Source organism: Lithobates pipiens, unplaced genomic scaffold (genome assembly GCF_037356315.1).
Source record: "Lithobates pipiens isolate NorthernLeopardFrog02 unplaced genomic scaffold, aLitPip1_a1.2 Scaffold_8, whole genome shotgun sequence".
Taxonomy (NCBI): Eukaryota; Metazoa; Chordata; class Amphibia; order Anura; family Ranidae; genus Lithobates; species Lithobates pipiens.
In genome coordinates this window covers 589,008,199-589,027,320 of record NW_027507903.1, presented here as the reverse complement: position 1 = coordinate 589,027,320, position 19,122 = coordinate 589,008,199, and the positions used below count along the sequence as shown (strand labels likewise).

The 19,122-nt window shown below is 46.9% G+C and overlaps 1 protein-coding gene across 3 annotated transcripts in view; it reads right to left on the bottom strand.

Annotated features, from left to right (window-relative positions):
- BRME1 (break repair meiotic recombinase recruitment factor 1) overlaps window positions 1-19,122 on the bottom strand; it is a 72,282-nt gene that overhangs the window by 27,161 nt on the left and 25,999 nt on the right. For 2 of the 3 annotated variants that reach the window (XM_077470451.1, XM_077470453.1), the window contains exons 2-4: window positions 17,717-17,754; window positions 6,499-7,301; window positions 3,983-4,876 (exon numbers count right to left, since the gene is read on the bottom strand). In XM_077470451.1, the coding sequence (XP_077326577.1) occupies window positions 3,983-4,876; window positions 6,499-7,301; window positions 17,717-17,741 (1,722 nt within the window). In that variant the 5' untranslated portion in view covers window positions 17,742-17,754. Of the gene's footprint in view, window positions 1-3,982; window positions 4,877-6,498; window positions 7,302-17,159; window positions 17,694-17,716; window positions 17,755-19,122 lie in introns of those variants that run through there. The other variant, XM_077470452.1, reaches the window with a different exon arrangement.

Sequence of the window (19,122 nt, the reverse complement as noted above, 5' to 3'; positions counted from 1 at the left end):
GCCCCCCACCCCAAAGCACCTTGTCCCCATGTTGATGAGGACAAGGACCTCTTCCCGACAACCCTGGCCGTTGGTTGCCAGGGTCTGCGGGCGGGGGGGCTTATCGGAATCCGGGAGCCCCCTTTAATAAGGGGGCCCCCAGATTCCAGCCCCTCACCCTATGTGAATGAGTATTGGGGTACCATGTACCCCTACCCATTCACCTAGTGAAAAAAAGTGTAAAGAAAAAACACGTTTTTAAAATAATTTATTGCACAGCTCCGGTGGTCTTCCGTCTTGGGGGGTCTTCTCGCCAGACTTCTCCGCTATCTTCTGCTAGCTCTTTTACTAGCGGAGGAGCCCGGCTTTCTTCTTCTTCATCGCCGCTGCCCTCCGGGGTCTTCTTCCAACTTCGGGGGTTTTGTCCCTCTTTTCGGGGGTCTTGTCCCCCCTTCGGTTCTTTTTGCTGGGCCTCCGCTTTCTTCTTTCAGCTCTTTTACTAACGGTGGCCCCAGGGGCGGATCCAGAGCCTAGTCTCGGGAGGGGCACTGCCAGAAAATATGTTTTTTGGGGGTAAATTTATCAGGGAAATGGCTGGTGTTAGCGCTTCAATCATCACAGCGCCATGGTTGTTATGGTGTCAGGATGATTGAAGCACATTACTATTATTACATTGTTATAAAAAATTAAATGGTTCAACTTACCATAATGCAGAATCAGTGGGAGCCCCGAGCGTGTCATCTGCCACACGTTGCGGATTGTCACTTGCCACGTCGCCTGTCACCAGATGCAGATTGTCAGTTGTCACGTCACCAGATGCAGATTGTCACTCACCACGTCCAATGCCACACGTTGCAGATTGTCACTTGCCACGTCCCATGCCACATGTTGCAGATTGTCACGTCACCTGTCACCAGATGCAGATTGTCACTCACCACATCCCATGCCACACGTTGCAGATTGTCACTTGCCACGTCACCTGTCACCAGATGCAGATTGTCACTTGCCACGTCCCATGCCACACGTTGCAGATTTTCACTTGCCACGTCCCATGCCACACGTTGCAGATTGTCACTTGCCACGTCACCAGATGCAGATTGTCACTTGCCACGTCCCATGCCACACGTTGCAGATTGTCATTTGCCACGTCACCTGTCACCAGATGCAGATTGTCACTTGCCACGTCCCATATTGTCACTTGCCACGTCACCTGTCACCAGATGCAGATTGTGACGATGTGGATTGTCACTTGCCACACGCTGTGGATTGTCACTTGCCACGTCCCATGCCACACGATGTAGATCGTCACTTGCCATGTCCCATGCCACACAAATGCAGATTGTCTCTTGCTCTGTCCCAGGCAGCAGATTACCAGTCAAGCAGCAGAGAGATGATGTTATCTCTCTGCTGCTGCCTGCACACTGCACAGTGAGGGCAGAACTGTAGGGATGCAGGGCGGGCGCCAGGCGATGGTGTCATCTCTTTGCTCCCCCGCCCGCTGGCTCCCTGATTGGCCAGCAGCCGGTCACACACTGTCAGTGAGCCGAGCCACCCGCTGTCTCTCAACGGAGCCGCCCCTGCTCTCAGCTGTGGAGCCGCCCGCCGGCTCTCTCACCCGCGGCGACACCTGCCCACCCACTCACATTCTCGGAGGGGGCAATTGTCCCATTGCCCCCCCCTGGATCCGCCCCTGGGTGGTCCGGTCTTCTGTCGCCGCTGCCTCTTCTTCCGACTTTGGTGGTCTTGTCCCTCTCTTCGGTTCTTCTTGCCGGGCCTCCTCTTTCTTCCTATAGCTCTTTTACTAGCGGTGGCCCGGTCTTCTGTTGCCGCCGCCTTCTCTTCTTCTTACTTTTCTTTGATATACAAGTGTTCTGGATTGCAAGCATGTTTCTTGAACAAATTATGCTCGCAATCCAAGGTTTTACTGTATTGAAATTTTTTTGTAATTATTAATTAAATATATATATTTTTATGCTTACGTCTATTTCCCTGTAAAGTGTATCGAAATCCAACAATACAAATGTAATATATTGCAGCTCACCAGGTATACGATGTGGTGGCTATTTTAGTTTTCTTTTTTCAGGCTTTCATTCTATATTTATACCTGGTGATCCTTGCCAGTAACACACTTCTTGTCTTAGGATGATATTGCTCACTGTACTGTATCTATGGGAGGAGCAGTTTTATCACCCTAGGGCAGGAAGTGTGCCAGGACTACAGAACACCTCTCCCTATCATCATCTCCATTTTGTAGTTCATAGAGGAGAACTGGGAAGGGTGGATAACACTGAAAGAGTGCACAGGACACCGGGCAGAATTGGATTTAACACTTATTGAACAGATATAACAAACACTTTTAACAGTGTAATTAACAGATAAAAAGGGAGTTTGTTAAGGTTTACATACACCGTATGTATGGATGTAATTTTTTTCTCAGATAATAGGTGCAGGAACTCTCCCTTTCCAAGTAACCCCTTTTGTCCGCCCTCACCCACCTCCGAGCACCATTCCTTGGTTCCACCCCCTACCCACCTCCCAGTACTGCCCTTTTAGAGAATATAGAACCATGTATTATTTTGTGGTGCTTAGTAATTTGTATGGAATTTGGTAATGGTAACAAGAAAAGCAGTTAAAGCGGAGTTCCACCCAAAAATGTAACTTCCGTTTAAGTACTCATGGCTCCCTGACATGCCACATTTAGCATGTCATTTTTTTGGGGGTGAGGGGGGGTGCGGGTACCTAGTTTTCAATGGTACCCAGCTGCCACTCCCTCTCGTGGTGCCAGAAAGGAAGTTCACCTCTCCCCCCTCCCTCCCTCTGACATGTCCAAGAAGATTGCCCAGCCATTCAAGAAGCCACAGCCAGCGCCCACCTTTGCAATGCAATGTACTTAAAGTTCTTACATGCATCTGCTACAGCCATATGCCACCTGTTGTGAATGGGATAAACGTCAACACTACCAGGTACTATCTGAGCTTGTCTTTTCTATCCAGCCTCCCCGCATTCCTATTGACCCATTTTATATGACTGGCTACCTCCTTGGCCTATTGGAAAGGGTGTATGAGTTTGGTGGGACAAACAAGTTCAATCACTAAAAGGAAGTGTAGAAGCTTTTGTTTATCTAGAAACACCTGGCATTCTAAGGGACACTCATAGGTGTTCGCAGCCTATTGCATTAGGTCAGGGGTAGGCAACCTGGTGTTCTCCAGCTGTTGTAGAACTACATTTCCCATGAGGCATTGCAAGGCTGACAGTTACAATTACTCCCAGAGGCATGATGGGACTTGTAGTTCTGCAACAGCTGGAGGGCCCCAGGTAGCCTACCCCTTCATTAGGTTATGCACCACAAAGTTCAAACACAGATCTGTTTTTGTATGTATATATAACACATTTTACTTTGCTTCAGTTATGTATGAACACAGTAAATGATTGGTACCGATCACTCACTGTGTTCATTCACAAAAGGAAGGGGCCAGTAAATGACATAGGGGTCTTGGCAGCAGGGGGAATCTTTGCCACATGGGGTGTTTAGGGTGTGCCCAGGTAGATCCGGCACAGCCTATTGCATTAGGGTGTACACCTCAAACACATAATGTATGTGTGCGTGCATGTGTATATATACTGACGGTGTCAGTAGGGCAGTGGACGGGGTCAGTAGGGCAGAGATTAGTGTCAGTAGGGCAGTGGACGGTGTCAGTAGGGTAGTGGATAGTGTCAGTGGGGCAGAGATTAGTGTCAGTAGGGCAGTGGATGGTGTCAGTTGTTTTTTTTTATAATTTTTTACAATTTTATTATCTAATATATATATATATATATATATATACCGTATATAATTTTTTTTAGGAGCCCCGTTAGGGGGCTTTGGTGAAATATCAAGGGTTTAAACAGGGGTAATCTGCATCTCGCAGGGCGATTAGGGTGTGCCCAGGCACATCTGGCACACTCTGATGGAAAAACTTTAAGGGGTTAATGAATGAAAAGCTGAAATGGGGCTGTGATATACCTTCTGAACATGACACAAGCTCTCCTCCAGGGCTCCCAGGAGCTCATTATCTGGCAATTCTGCTGCTGTCTCTGTTCCTCCTGAGGGTTCAGTGGCAGCACCTTGAAATGGGACATCTTCCCTTTCGCTTGTTTCTGTGCCAACCAATCTTGGTGACATTGAGGGTTTCGCAATCGTTTTTTGATTGTGGAAAACTATCACATCCAGTTCTTCTTGTACTGGATGTTCTTCCCCTGCTAGGTGAGACACCTTGGTCATGCTCATTGAATTTTGACCTTCATCTGTCTGTAACTGGGATACATTATCTGGGATACTTCTGTCCTGTTCAGTCCACTGTAAGACTGGTATTTTTAGGAGGCTTACTTCTTCCAGCTGGGCAACTTGGAATTCCGGTATATCAAATTGTTGTTTTTTGCCATCATTTATATCCATGTTTGTTGGGGTACACAGAGCCATTTCACTGCATGTGCCGTTTGGTAGAGTCTCTTTAGTATCTTCTGCCTTGTAGGAGTTACTTGTCACTTTATTGCCAGTAATTGTCTTCACATTGATGTGGTCACTGGACTTTTCAGATGCTACAGGTTCCACTGAACCTCTTTCTGATTGTTTGCGGAGGTCTGGAGGGTTGCATTTATTAGTGAATGAAGTATCTGTGCTATCGCTAGTATCCAACTCAAGAAGCTTTATTGAGAAAACACAAGGTGCACACTGAGTGGCTGGCTCTATACCAGGAGACTGGACTGCATCTGTAATGAATGTCTCCTGTTCTGGTGAGCTATGTACAGCTTTTGTCTGACCTGGCTCTCTCTGGTGACAGGGTATGAGCACCGCAGTCAGAGGCAATGGAGGAGATTCTTCCAGGTTACTGGCCTGTGTTGGTCCAATACTGGGAGTCTTAAAGAAGAGAAAAAAAAATGCATTTTATGTATCATAAATGCTTAGCAACGTAAAGATGTCTTGCACTATATAAAACAATTGATGTGAAACAAACAAAAAATACAGAGACGTGGTGAAGAACCTATACCAGGCTGTTATTAGTTACTGTTTTTTCAACATGCAGTGAGTGAAAAGAAATATGGGGGCACACTGCACTACAACCCTGAAAAATGCTAGTTCCTTATAAAACAAATAAATTGGGTTAGAGTTCAGTTATACTTTTAGTCATATTATAGTTATCTAGTTATAAAGGTAGAAGGTGTTTTTTTTTTTTTTTTTTTACCTTAATGGCACTCTCCACTCTCTCTCACCTCATAGGGCAGATTGATAGCAGTGGGAACCATTGGCTCATGCTGTTGTCAATCAAATTCTATGGAGCAGCAGTGTCTGTGTGAAAGGATGCAGACATCACAGCTCAGAATCGAGCCCACAAGTGTGACGCCATAGGAAGCGGTTTCCTATGGTGGCACACGAAGAAGAGGAGGAGCCAAGAGTGCCGGTGGGGGGACCTGAGAAGAGGAGGATTGAGGCTGCCCTGTGCAAACCATTGCACAGAGTAGCTAAGTATAACATGTTTTTTTTTCTCAATAAAGTTTTTTATTGAAATACAATGAAAGCATTACAGTGACACAAAAAATCTTAGTTGTATATTACGTAAAGAACACAATGGGGGTTTTTTACTAAAGCAAAATCCACTTTGTACTGAAAGTGCACTTGGAAGTAAAGTGACTGTAGATCAGAGGGAGACGTCCAAGGAAAATAAAAAACAGCATTTTAGCTTGCACATGATTGGATGATAAAATCAGTAGAGCTTCTACTCATTTCAGATCTATCGCTTAGATTTAGAGCGTCTGCATTTCCTCTTTCAAGTGCATTTGCAGTGCAAAGTGGATTTGCCTTTCGTAAATAACCCCCAATATGTTATACCTCTAATAATCATAGATTGAGTTTGTTCGTTTTACATTTATTGTATAAAAAAAAACAGTAACCTGGCTGGGTTTCCCAGTCATGATCGAGGACCCATATTACATAAGTTTTTTCACAAAAAACTTTTATGGTTATATTATAAGTTTTAATTTAAGCAACCTTGCAGGGTTACAGGAAAAGATGTGGAAATAGAGATAGTACATGTAAGATGAAAGGGAAGGTACTTTTTGAAGATGCAAGTTCCAGGACTGTCCTTTACACATGTATGCAGCCAGTGAAATTGAGACCCAAGACAAACACAGTTGTCCCACGTCAATGACTTACTAATTAGTGAAACAAGAATGGCAATGACAGCTCCAGGGCTTGCACTTTCAAAAGCTGAGTTAAGCCAGCCATACTGTACATGGATCGAAATTCAGCTGGTTCAGCTGCATTGATCAACTTGGGTACAAACAGCCTGTTGGGTGTTTCCTAAATGATCGGTACTGCCAGTTGTAGCCCGAAACACTGATCATTGTATTCGGAGCCTTCCCCATTGTCAAAATACAATACCACAGTGGGAACTATTCCCCCATCCACTTTGGATGTGTGAATGGGGGAATTGGATAATATGTCAACCTACTTGTTGGAAAAAAAACTTGTCAGAAACTAACCATCCAAGACACAGGTTGTGCATCATCACACTGCGATATCCTCAACTGAGAGGAACACAAGTTCTCTCCTGGATTCTCAGATTCCTGGATGCAGGGGCCTGTTTCCTGATTGTCTGGAGTCTTCTGAAGGCCAAAAGTCTCATGAGGGTCTGTAATCTTCTGAGGGCTTGGAATCTGCAGGTAGCCTGGAGTCTCTTGAGGGTCTGGAGTCTGCTGGGAGCCTGGAGCTTCCTGAGTGCCTGGAGTCTTCTGTAGGCTTGAAGTCTCCTGAGGGTCAATAATCGTATGAGGGCTTGGAGTCTTCAGGTTGCCTGAAGTCTCCTGAATCTCTGGAGTCTTCTGAGGGTCTGAAGTCTGCTGTGAGTCTAGCGTCTTCTGAGGGTCTGAAGTCACCTGAGGGCCTGGAGTCTTTTGAAAGCCTGGAGCCAACTGAGGGCTTGGATTTTGCAACATGCCTGGAGTCTCCTGAAGGCCTGGAGTATCCTGAGGGCCTGTAGTCTTCTGAAAGCCTGGAGTCTCCTGAAAGCCTGGAATCTCCTTAAGGTCTGGCGTCTCCTTAAGGTCTGGCGTCTCCTTAAGGTCTGGCGTCTCCTTAAGGTCTGGTGTCTCCTGAGGGTCTGGAATCTCCTTAAGGTCTGGAATCTCCTTAAGGTCTGGAGTCTCCTTAAGGTCTGGAGTCTCCTGAGGGTCTGGAATCTTCTGAAAGCCTGCAGTTTCCTGAAGGCCTGGAGTCTGCAGAGAAGGGTCCGAAACTGCATTCATGTTGCTTGTCTCTGTATTCTTTTTGATAGGACACCGGAACCCTGAAAAGAACTGAGAGTTATATCTGAATTGTGTGACAGGTGTGATAATACAACCATTGTGGATCTGATATCAAATGACAATGAAACTAGAGTATACCCAAATATTGTCTGCATTATCATATGATCTGAACCGTGAATACAAAAGAAGAAAATTATTATTATTAAGGCTTCATGTACACGGGACGTTTTAAAACCTCTCCTGGATGAGTTAACTTGACCGATAGTAACCGACGTTTAAAAATGTCTGTTATACCGCGTTTGCGTTTAGAAGTGTTTTTTTACATTGAAAATAGTCAAAAATGTTTCTCACGCGTTTACAAGCTGTTACAGGCATTTGGCCTTTCAAATGCCTTTGAATGTCTGTCGTAAACGCATTTTTTTAGCATTCCAAAAAATAAAATGACCCTGTGTACATATACTGATAAGATAACAGAGGAGAGTTCAGGCGCAATTGAAAAAAACACCCAACTGTTTACCAGCAGCAGAGTACATGAGGCCTAAGGGTTTCAAAAAAACTAAAAACTTGGAAAAACTTGGTCACATATGTTACAATCACCAATTATATCGTCCAACGTTCTTTCTGACTGGATATAAACTTAAAGTATAACTAAAGACAAAACTTTTTTTTTCGTTTTGGATAAAGTGGAGAGGGATTAGAGCACTTGCCAGTTGTATTATGACCCACTGCAAGGGTATTTTTTATTTTTTTTAGAATTTATTTAGCATATTTATTTATCATTTTTTTTACAAGATGTTGATACATGATTAGTTGAGCAGGGGTCTCTCAGCATAGAAGTGCCAAGATGGCTATAGATCAGATTTATTAAGCCTGCGGGCTAACCAAAAGAAATCCAACAGATTCTTCCATCCATACTAAAGCTTGGTACACACTATTCCGTTTTTTTCGTTCAACGCAGTGGGCTGAATTAAAAAAAAAAAAAAAAAAATGAACAGCTTGGGAGGAGCTGCTATACTATGTGATGTTAGTACAACGATCTCCGCTGTTGTGCTATTGTATTCTAACAGGGGGATGCCTGCCCCCCAGAACACACCAGTCAGCACATTGGCTGCGAGCGCTTATCGGATGCTGATAGGCAGACCTTTTCCAGGCATGCCCCTTCGACAGAAGCCAGCCGAACGGGCGCCGGTTTCTGTTGAACCGGCCGATGTCACCTGATATTTGGCCATGTGTACGTCCCTTAAGGCTATGTTCACATCTGTGAACCGGTGACTGCCACTGTGGGACCGCACCTGTTCTGAAAGCTGCAACCCCCAGCACACAAAAACGCAGGAGATGTGTGTGGGTGTCATTAATCCTAATGGCACGCCGCATGCACCGGAAGTCCTTCCGGCACTGCACTTGGGGCTCCCATGCGAGCTGTGATTTCAAAAAATGGCGCCTTTCCCCTGTGTCTCAGGGAGTACAGCAGCCCATTCAAATGAACGAGCTGCCATGCCCACGCAAAACGCGTCTTGCAGAGCCGCACCAATGTGAACCTGCCTGAAAGCATGGATGGACAAATCACCATGCTGGGCTCTTATATTCTGGCAGCTGAATACCCAAACAGCGGCTGCATCTGATTGACTGGTGGAAATTTTCTCAGTGCATGGTCAGCTTTAGAAGAAGAGGAGCTAGCAAAGGGCCGGCATGACAGGGTGATGAGGGAGACAACAAGGAGTTAAAGTTTAATAGTGGACAAGTGGGGGGAATCAGGTTTAGAGGAGAACAGACAGAGGTAGGGGTTTTACTTCTGTAAAGGGATGTGGGGTGCCCCGGGCAGCATAGGAGGGGAGCTGAGACAGCAGCAGTTTCACCTGTATGCTTGCTGCTAGCATGGCCAACGTGGACAAGATTTTGGTCCAGTTCTGGGCGGCTGCTGCTACCAAGAGCCCTGGTGGCTATACAGCCAAGTGGCCTCTTTACTACGGGATCAACCCTCCGGTTTAGCGGCGGGGGCAAGAGCTTCCACATGCTCGGAGGTCCCGGCATCCGGAACGGTTTTCCCCAGGAGCCTCCCCTGAGCTTTGCGCCACGGAACCCGTCAGGCCCACAGGCGAAGCGACAGCCGATGTAGCAGATGGCTCAGGATGGGTCTTGGCAGGAACCCGATAGCTGCAGATCACCGGATGGGCACCCAGGACTGGAACTCCGTGTTGCTGGATCAGCAGGCAGAGTCGTGGTCGGAACATAAGCCAGGAGGTCATCAAGAGCTGAGCAGAGCAGGTACCGGAATGTGAGACGGAATCAAAGACAGGATACAGGACGGGTTCGGTACACAGTCGGACATCGTAGTACAGGAGCATGAAGCAGGAACAAGGTCAAACTCAAGCCGGGGGCACAGGAAGGCAGGCAGAAGTCAACGGGAAGGTTCAGGTACAAGCCGGGTCAAACACAGGAACCCTGGGACAGATCAGATACAGGTACTAGCTGAAAGACCACTCAGCAAGGCTCATGTGTCAGCGTTCTGTTTAAATATACTACCTGGCGCTCAGATGTGTGCATGTGCACGCACGTGTGCACATTGGCACGCATCTGTGTGCGCGCATTGGTGTGCATCTGTGTGCGAGAATTGGCGCGCATCTGTGTGCGAGAATTGGCGCGCATCTGTGTGCGCATTGGCGCACGCGTCTTTGCGATCCCGTGTATCCGCCGATACACACTGGTGTGCCCATGCTTGTGTGCAGGTGTACGTCTGTTAGCCAAACTTCCCTTACATTGCCCCCCCAATGGGCAACCTCTAGATGCCCATTTGTAGTTTTTTTTTCGGGGTGAGCCTGGAAAAAAGCCTGTATCAACCTCTTGCCATGCAAATTGGACTCTGGTTCCCAGGCGTTGTCTTCAGGTCCGTAATCTTTCCATTTGATCAAAAACTGGATTACCTTTCTTCTTTTTCTACAGTCCATAATATGGCTTCAACCTCATACTCCTCATTACAATTGATTAAGGTAGGTGCAGGTGGATCCTACTCACGACCAGGAAAGGGATCTGACCTTGCATTCTTTCAGTAGCGAGACATGGAAGACTGGATGGATCTTGTAATTCTCTGGAAGTGACAGTTCGTAGGCTGCAGGATTGATCTGCCTTTTGACAGGGCATGGACCAATAAATCTTGGTCCGAGTTTCTTAGATGGACAGGATAATTTTAAGTTGCCAGTGGATAACCAGACCTTGTCTCCGATTTGAAGTTTTAGGTCTCCTCTTCTTTTCATGTCAGAATTTTTTTTATTGTCCTGTTGAGCCTTGGAGATGTTCCTTTGTAAAACCTTATTGTTCAAGTGAAGGGAGTTTAATCTTTCCTGGACTGCAGGAACCACCTGCGAAAAACTGGGCTTGTCCCGTAGCTGAGTGAACCGCATCGTTGTATGCAAATCTGCCAGGGGTAACAGTGATGCCCAGTCATCCTGGGTAAAGGATGAGAAACACCGGAGATATTGTTCCAGAGTCTGGTTTGTACGTTCAGTTTGACCATTGGTCTGGGGGTGGTATGCAGAGGAGAAATAAGTTTAAATTTTCAACATCTTACAGAGATCTTTCCAAAATCTGGAGGTAAATTGCACCCCCCGATCTGAGGTGATACTGCTGGGTACCCCATGGAGTCAGACTACCTCCCTGATGAAGGTGCAGGGAGTCTCTGTTGCTGATGGAGTTCCTATCAAAGGAATAAAATGGGCCATCTTGGTCAATCTGTCCACAATCACGAAGATGGCGGTACATTTTTCAGATGGCGGAAGTTCCATGATAAAATCCATATTAATCATCTCCCAAGGCCTCTTGGGAATGGGCAGTGGTCTTAGCAGACCCCAGGATTTGACTTTATCATTCTTATTTCGGGGACAGACTCCACAGGTGTTCACATAATCCTTACAGTCAAGTATTAAACCCAGCCACCAAAAGAACCGTTGCACAAGATCCACTGTTTTGGTTACCCCGAAATGTCCTGCTAGAGGGTGGTCATAAGAGAGACTTAGGATCTTGGGGCGCAGACTCGGGGGTACAAACACTCTTCGATCGTGTAAAAATAGCCCTTCTTGTTCCTGAAAACAGATGCCCGAAAGCAAAATGTCCCTTGTGGATGCCTGCTTGAGCTGGGTAATCAGGTCTACTTGTAGTACCCTGTTTCCCCCAAAAAAAGACCTAGCGTGATTGCCGGTGATGGCTGCAATATAAGCCCTACCCCCCAAATAAGCCCTAAAGTCCTTATAGGTCTTATTTTCAGGGTAGGGCTTATTTTTGGGGAAACAGGGTAGGGCTTATTTGGGGGTAGGGCTTATATTGCAGCCATCCCCGACAATCACGCTAGGTCTTATTTTTGGGGAAACAGGGTAGCAGAAAACTTTGTGCCGGCAAAAATGTGTCTGCCTGGTGGGATTCTCCTTCCTCTGGGTACATTCTCGATAGAGTGTCCGGCTTGCCATTCTTGGAACCTGGCCTAAAAGTTATGTGGAAGGAGAAACGGGAGAAGAATAGCGCCCACCTGGCCTGCCGAGGTCTTAACTGCTTAGCTGTTCTGAGGTATTCAAGGTTTTTATGATCTGTAAAGATCAAAATAGGGTGGGCTCCAACAAAATAACGCCATTCCTCCAGGGCTGTCTTTATGGCTAACAATTCACGATCACCCACATCATAGTTCCTCCCTGTGGAGCTAAGTCTTCTGGAGAAGAAAGTGATGAGGTGCAGTAGAGACTTTGCTCCCTGGTGCTGGGACAGGATGGCACCCACAGCATTCTCTGATGCGTCCACTTCGAGAACGTATGGTGATGCGGGGCCTGGATGGCATAAGATGGGAGCTGAGGTGAACAGGGCTTTCAGTTGATCGAAGCTGGATTGTGCAGCAGGAGTCCACTGGAAGCCTGTATTCTGCTTTGTCAGTTGAGTGACAGGCGTGATAATGGTGGAGAAATCCTTAATGAATCTGCGATAGAAGGTGGAAAACCCAATGAACCTCTGTGTGCTTTTCTTGTCTGTAGGAGTGGGCCATTCTAGGATGGATTTGACTTTTTGGGGATCCATGGAGATTCCTGAGGTGGAGATGATCAGTCCCAGGAATTGGATGGTGTCAGTCAAATTCGCACTTCTCAGCCTTTGTATATAGTCCATGCTCTCTTAGCCGACTGAGAACCTTTTTCACATGCTCAGAATGAATTGGAAAAGATGAGGATATCATCTAGATACACGATAAGGAACAGGTCAAGGAAGTCTCTAAAGATATCATTAACAAAATGCTGGAACGTTGCTGGGGCATTACATAAGGTACTCATAACGTCCAAATCTAGTGCGGAAGGCTGTTTTCCATTCATCCCCCTTGTGGATTCGTACAAGGTTATATGCCCCTCCCAATCAAGTTTTGTGAAAACAACGGAAGTCTTAAAAGCTTGAAAAAGCTCCGGAACTGAAGGCAAAGGGTATCTGTTCTTGATAGTCATTTTGTTTAATTCCCGGTAATCTACACAAGGGCACAGGGTATGATCCTTCTTCTCCACGAAGAAGATTCCTGCGCCTGCGGGGGATTGGAAGGCCGCATGAAGCCTTTCTCCAGATTCTCGTCAATGTACTGACGTGAAACCTTAAGTTCTAGTTCTGAGAGGGGAAAAATGCACCCAAATGGAATTTCAGAACCCGGTAACAGTTCAATTGGGTAGTCATATGGGCGATGAGGGGGCAGAGTGTCTGCTCCTTGTTTATCAAAAACATCCAGAAATTTGTGATAAACTGCAGGTATGACTTGTGACACAGAAGAGTCAGTATGTACTGCCAGGAGAGGTGCAGGTGTCATGGACATGGGGTGAAGGCAGGACTGCTGGCAATAGGCAGAATAGAAGGTAATTTTCCCAGTATCCCAGTCTATCAGCGGATTGTGAGCCTGCAACCAGGGAATGCCCAAGATAACAGGGAGCAAGGGTGATTGGATAATATCCTGGCGTAGGTGGTCCTGATGACCCGTATCAGACGTAGCCAGTAGCGGGCAGGTCTCATGTGTAATCAGCCCGGACCTGAGATGGGATCCATCGGCCAGGTGGATGGACAGCTGTCGGGTCTTTGTTTGTACAGGAATTTGGTGATGACGAGCAAAGTCCTTATCCATAAAACAGCTGCAGGCCCCCGGAGTCGACTATAGCTGGTACCTGAATGTTTCTCCCGGGAAGCTGAAGTGACAAGTATAGGGTGACATGAGCAGATCCCTTTGGTCCAGAGCAATTGGCAAGGTAGGCTGAGGAGGTGATCTCAGTCCTTGTGGATCTCAGGGGCAGTTTTGGAGAAAATTACCCGCTACCCCACAGTATATACACAGGCCCATTCTGCGTCTTCCAGCTTCTCAGTACTGGAGAGTGGAGAACGAAAAAGTCCCAATTGCATAGGTCTGGTTATGGTGCCCATCTTCTCTGCTCTCCTTTCCCTGAATCAACGATCAAGCTGGATAGCAAGATTAATGAGGCCTTCAAGGCATTTGGGAGCCTCCACTCGGGCAAGCTCGTCCTTGAGTCCTTCGGATAAGCCAAGGCGGAATCAATGCCATAAGGCCGCATCATTCCATCCGGAGTCTGGGGCCCATAAGCAGAATTCTGCAACATAGTCCTCGGCGGATCGATGACCCTGTCGCAAAGTATGGAGGCTGGATTCTGCAGTGGCAGTGCGCTGGGGATCATCATATAGCTGGGCCATTGCTTCAAAGAATGAAGAAAGAGAGTCCAGAACTGAGCTATTTTGCTCAAGGAGTTGGTGGGCCCAGGATTGAGTCTCTCTAAAGAATAGAGAAATAACAAATCCCACCTTAGTGATTTCAAGTGCGAAAGATCTTGGCTGCAAGGCAAAATAAAGTTCACAAGAGTTCTTGAACGCACAAAACTTGTGCCGATTGCCTGAGAATCACTCTGGTGCAGGAACTCAGGGTTCTGGTGGTGATATGACATGTGAGGAAGCTAAAACAGTCTAGCAACCGTGGTAGAGATGACAGGGAGTGAAAGACAGAGTGGCACGAGGGCCGATGTAGCAGATGGCTCAGGATGGGTCTTGGCAGGGACCCGATAGCTGCAGATCACCGGATGGGCACCCAGGACTGGAACTCCGTGTTGCTGGATCAGCAGGCAGAGTCGTGGTCCAAACATAAGCCAGGAGGTCATCACGAGCTGAGCAGAGCAGGTACCGGAACGTGAGACGGACTCAAAGACAGGATACAGGACGGGTTCGGTACACAGTCGGGCAGCGTAGTACAGGAGCATGAAGCAGGAACAAGGTCAAACACAAGACAGGGTCACAGGAAGGCAGGCAGAAGTCAACAGGAAGGTTCAAGTACAAGCCAGTTCAAACACAAGAACGCTGGGACAGATCAGATACAGGTAACAGGTACTAGCTGAAAGACCACTCAACAAGGCTCATGTGTCAGCGTTCTGTTTAAATACACTACTTGGCGCCCAGATGTGTGCATGTGCGCGCGTCTGTGTGCGCGCATTGGTGTGCATCTGTGTGCGAGCATTGGCGCGCATCTGTGTGTGCATTGGCACACATCTGTGCACACATGTTGGCGCGTGCGTCTGTGCGCGCCCATGTATACGCCGATACACACTGGTTGTGCCCGTGTTTGTGTGCAGGTGCACGTCTGTTAGCCAAACTTCCCTTACAGGCACTGATGGCAAAATCCGATATTGAATGGGCATTTTGCTTGCTCCTGGTCTATCCGGACAGCTTCTGGCCGTTGGGGTGCTGCTGGCAAGAGGAATTTTATGTAAATCGTTGCCTGCCTATGGGCTGCTCCGTTTCCTGCGTATTGTTCGAGACGTTCAGCTTCTTTGTTGAATGGGTGGTTTGTGACGTTTCGGGGCTTAATTCCGTCATTCATTACTTGGATGACTTCCTGTGTGTGGGGCCACCTGCATCTATTGTGTGTACAGTTCTTTAATCCACATTGCAGCACATGGCGGGTAGGTTCGGTATTCCTTTGGCTGAGGTTAGGGCAGAGGGCCCGACTACCGCTCTCAGCTTCCTGGGCATAGTTATCGACTCAGACCCCATGGAGTGTCGTTTACCGGAGGAGAAGCTGATGGCGCTTAAGATTCAGCTCAAGATTCAGCTTCAGAAGCTACAATCTTTGCTTGGTAAGTTGAATTTTGCCTGTCGCATTATTCCTATGGGCAGGGAATTTTGCCACTGGCTGTTGGCAGCTACAGCCGGGGTTCGGTCCCCCACCCATTTTTTTCGCGTCACTAGGGAACATCGGGAGAACTTGAGGGTGTGGCCTGCATTCTTGGACAATTACAATCGGTGTGGATTGATTTAGAGCTGTTTTTTGGATGCAGCCGGGTCGACGGGGTATGGGGCATTCTACCAGGGGCATTGGAGCGCAGGGCCTTGGCTGAGATCATGGTTAGAGGCGGGCCTCCTCCAGAATCTGGTGCTCCTGGAGCTTTTTCCAGTGGTGCTGGCTATGGAAATCTGGCATGAGTCATTCAGAAATTTGAAGGTGCGATTGAATTGTGACAACATGGGAGTGGTGCAAGTCATTAACCGCATTTCAGCGTCATCACAGCATGTAGAACAGATGCTACGCCACCTGGTGCTGCGTTGCCTACAGTTGAGTATTTTTATGTATGCGGTACACCACCCGGCGGTCGACAACACTTTGACTGACGCCTTGTCTCGCTTTCAGTGGGACAGGTTTTCAGAGCTGCCACCAGCGGCCTATCAACAGGTGGTTCCGTGTCCCCCATGGCTCTGGGCGATCGCCTTGGAGTCATCGCTGGATGGATAAGGAGGTCGGTGAGTGAAGCCACGTGGGCGGCCTATGCTAAGGTATGGCAGGAATGGTGGACTAGGATGGTAAGGTGGTCAGAGAACAGCTGTTTTCTCTGACAACCTTCATAAATGTGCAAATAAGCAGAAAATAAATGTGCAAATATGCAAAGTATAAAGTAAATCGCCGTAAATGACATGAACATAAAAAATGTCCAAAGTGAGACTTTGGACACTCTTCAGGGTCAGAATACAGGGCGCACTCACTATTGCCTACTGGACCGACTGCACCGAGTACAGGCTTCAGTCCCCTCCCCTCAGGCTCTTTATGCCCTCTTTTTACCCTGGTATACTGAGCATCTGAGCGATCCCTGATACCTATTCATTGGAAGTAATGGAAATCATCCCCTCTGGCTCTGCTCCATACCCATTATGAACACGCAGGAATATACCAATCCGAAGGGATTCACCCCCCTCTCTCCTCTACATGCTGTTTACCTTACAGTAAGGTAATAATTTAGCACATTCACGGGTGTCAGTGACACTGAAGAAACACTCTGCACTTAAAGTCACAGTGACACTGGATATTACTGCATCACCACTCAGTGTTCCTGTAAAACACCCTCACATTTGCACATTTTTTTGCACACTGGATCCTGAAGAGTGTCCAACATCTCACTTTGGACTTTTTATGTTCATGTCATTTACGGCGATTTATTTACTTTATACTTTGCATAATTGCACATTTATTTTCTGCTTATTTGCACATTTATTTATTGCACTCAATAGCATTTATACTTTGCATATTTGCACATTTACTTATTGCACTCAGTAACATTGCTGATTATGTTTGCCTTTATTTGCACATTGCTTATTACGTTTGTTTCTATTTGCACATTGATCTTGGACAGTAGCACTTTATTGTGAGAGATTTAACTTGGTATTGCCTGTTCTATGGGGATTTTATTCTCACTTTGATGTATGGCAATTATATACATTGATTTCAAACATTAACTTTAGGAGCGCAACACCACCCACTGCTTTAATCTTTTCTTGTTTGGGTACAGTTTGACCCCTACGGTGTATGCAGCACCTATACACTTTATTCACATTCCCTTTTAGCGCAGGAGTACCTATTTTTCATGATGGGTAGTCTTTGATGGTGGCAAGAAAAGCAACGAGATGGAAGTGTGGGGGACTCATCGGTGGTATGTGCCCCTCTGGTGTATTCCAGTTAACATGGTTTGGCTGGAATATGGTAATAGTTGCACTGTGGTTTGTCTCCGAGCTGGTGTGTTATGGCTGGAGGCCCATCACAGTAAAAGGCCCGTGGTGTAGAAATGGAACATAGTCTAATTTTGGGGGGTGCTGTCAAAGACCACCAGGTTGAGCGACTGATAGTTGGGGTTTGTTCTTTATGTTTCAAAGAAAGTTATAATTTATATTTTGTTAATAAAAAGGCTGCTATGGCCATTTATACTCCATTCCAAGTGTGGTCTCTTTAATCCTAGCTAACGTTAAGGGGGTTAGGGCTGTAGTATATATTATGGTTTAGCAGTCACGAGAAGGTTGGGACATCTTCTCTACACTGGTCAAGGATAAACTGCTACAGCTATGATCACAGCTGAACAACACATGAAAAGATAAAAGGTGTCTGGAGACAAGAGGTTATATTGTAGAATACACTAACGGCTCTCCTTCTTCTTCTTCCTCATCTTTCTTCAGTATCTAGAACAAGGAAAAGAAAACATCATTAACATCTTCTGATACAACAGCGGACTCTGATGTTCTGAGAACATGCTGGGGTTGATTTACTAAAACTGGAGTCCAAAATCTGGTGCAGCTCTGCATAGTGACCAATCAGCTTCTATATGAAAAAGCCTAAGGGGAAGTTCTGCTAGTATTATCCCTCCCCCCCTCCGGTGCCACAATCGGCACCTTTCAGGGGGGAGGGGGGTGCAGTTACCTGAATAATCCAGGTAACTGCACCCACTTCCTGCCAGACCGCAGCAGACCCCCGCATTGCTCCGCCCCCCCCCCCCCGTTGTGTTCTGGGAAACACACAGTTCCCAGAGACACAGCGGGGGACCATAAGAGAAGCGCAGCGCGACTCGCGCATGCGCAGTAGGGAACCGGGCAGTGAAGCCCTCATGCTTCACTTCCCGATTCCCTGACAGAGGATGGCGGCGGTGGCTGCAGCGAGACGAGCGATCGCTCGTCATCTGCCGCGACATCGCTGGAACCTGGGACAGGTAAGTGTGATATTATTAAAAGTCAGCAGCTGCAATATTAGTAGCTGCTGGCTTTTAATATTTTTTTTTTAGGTGCAGCTCCTCTTTAAGTTAGAAGCTGATTGGCTACCATGCACAGCTGCACCAGATTATGAGTGCTCCAGTTTTAGTAAATCCAGCCAATTGTAATGGTAGTTCTTCAGCAATTTCCCAGCCAGTTTATTTATTTATTACAGGTAATTTATATAGCGCCATCAGTTTACGCAGCGCTATATATATTGTACAACTAACTCAAATTCATACAACTTACTACATACAACAAACTAGGGTCAATTTAGACAGGAGTCAATTAAAGGGGTTGTAAACCCTTGTTTAAAAAAAAACAAAAAAAAAAACACATGTCATACTTACCTCCACTGTGCAGTTCGTTTTTTCACAGAGGTCCTTCTGTTCTGGGGTCCCTCAGCAGCGCTGGTGGCTCCTCCTCGCATTGAGTGTCCACGTTGGAGAAGCGCTCTCCTTGGTGGTCACCTGTGCGGACATGCTCCCAAGTCCCGTATCTGTGCTCATTCACACAGAATGCAGGACTCGGCTACGCCAACCCCCCCCCTCCGGGCGCCATGTCATTGGATTTGATTGACAGCAACAAGAGTGAATGGCTTCTGAGGAAATCTCCCCCTAGGAAGGGAATTTCACTCCTTTAAGAGCTATCATGGGAAAAAGGCATCTCCACTGAAGCGTCATTACCAAAAAAGATGAGCTCAGGCGAGTTTGCAACCCGCACTTGCAAAGCCCGCCAGGAAGTCGGCACTGCACAGTGCTAATCGCAGGCAATGAGACATTTCCTGATCCATGGCTGCAGAGA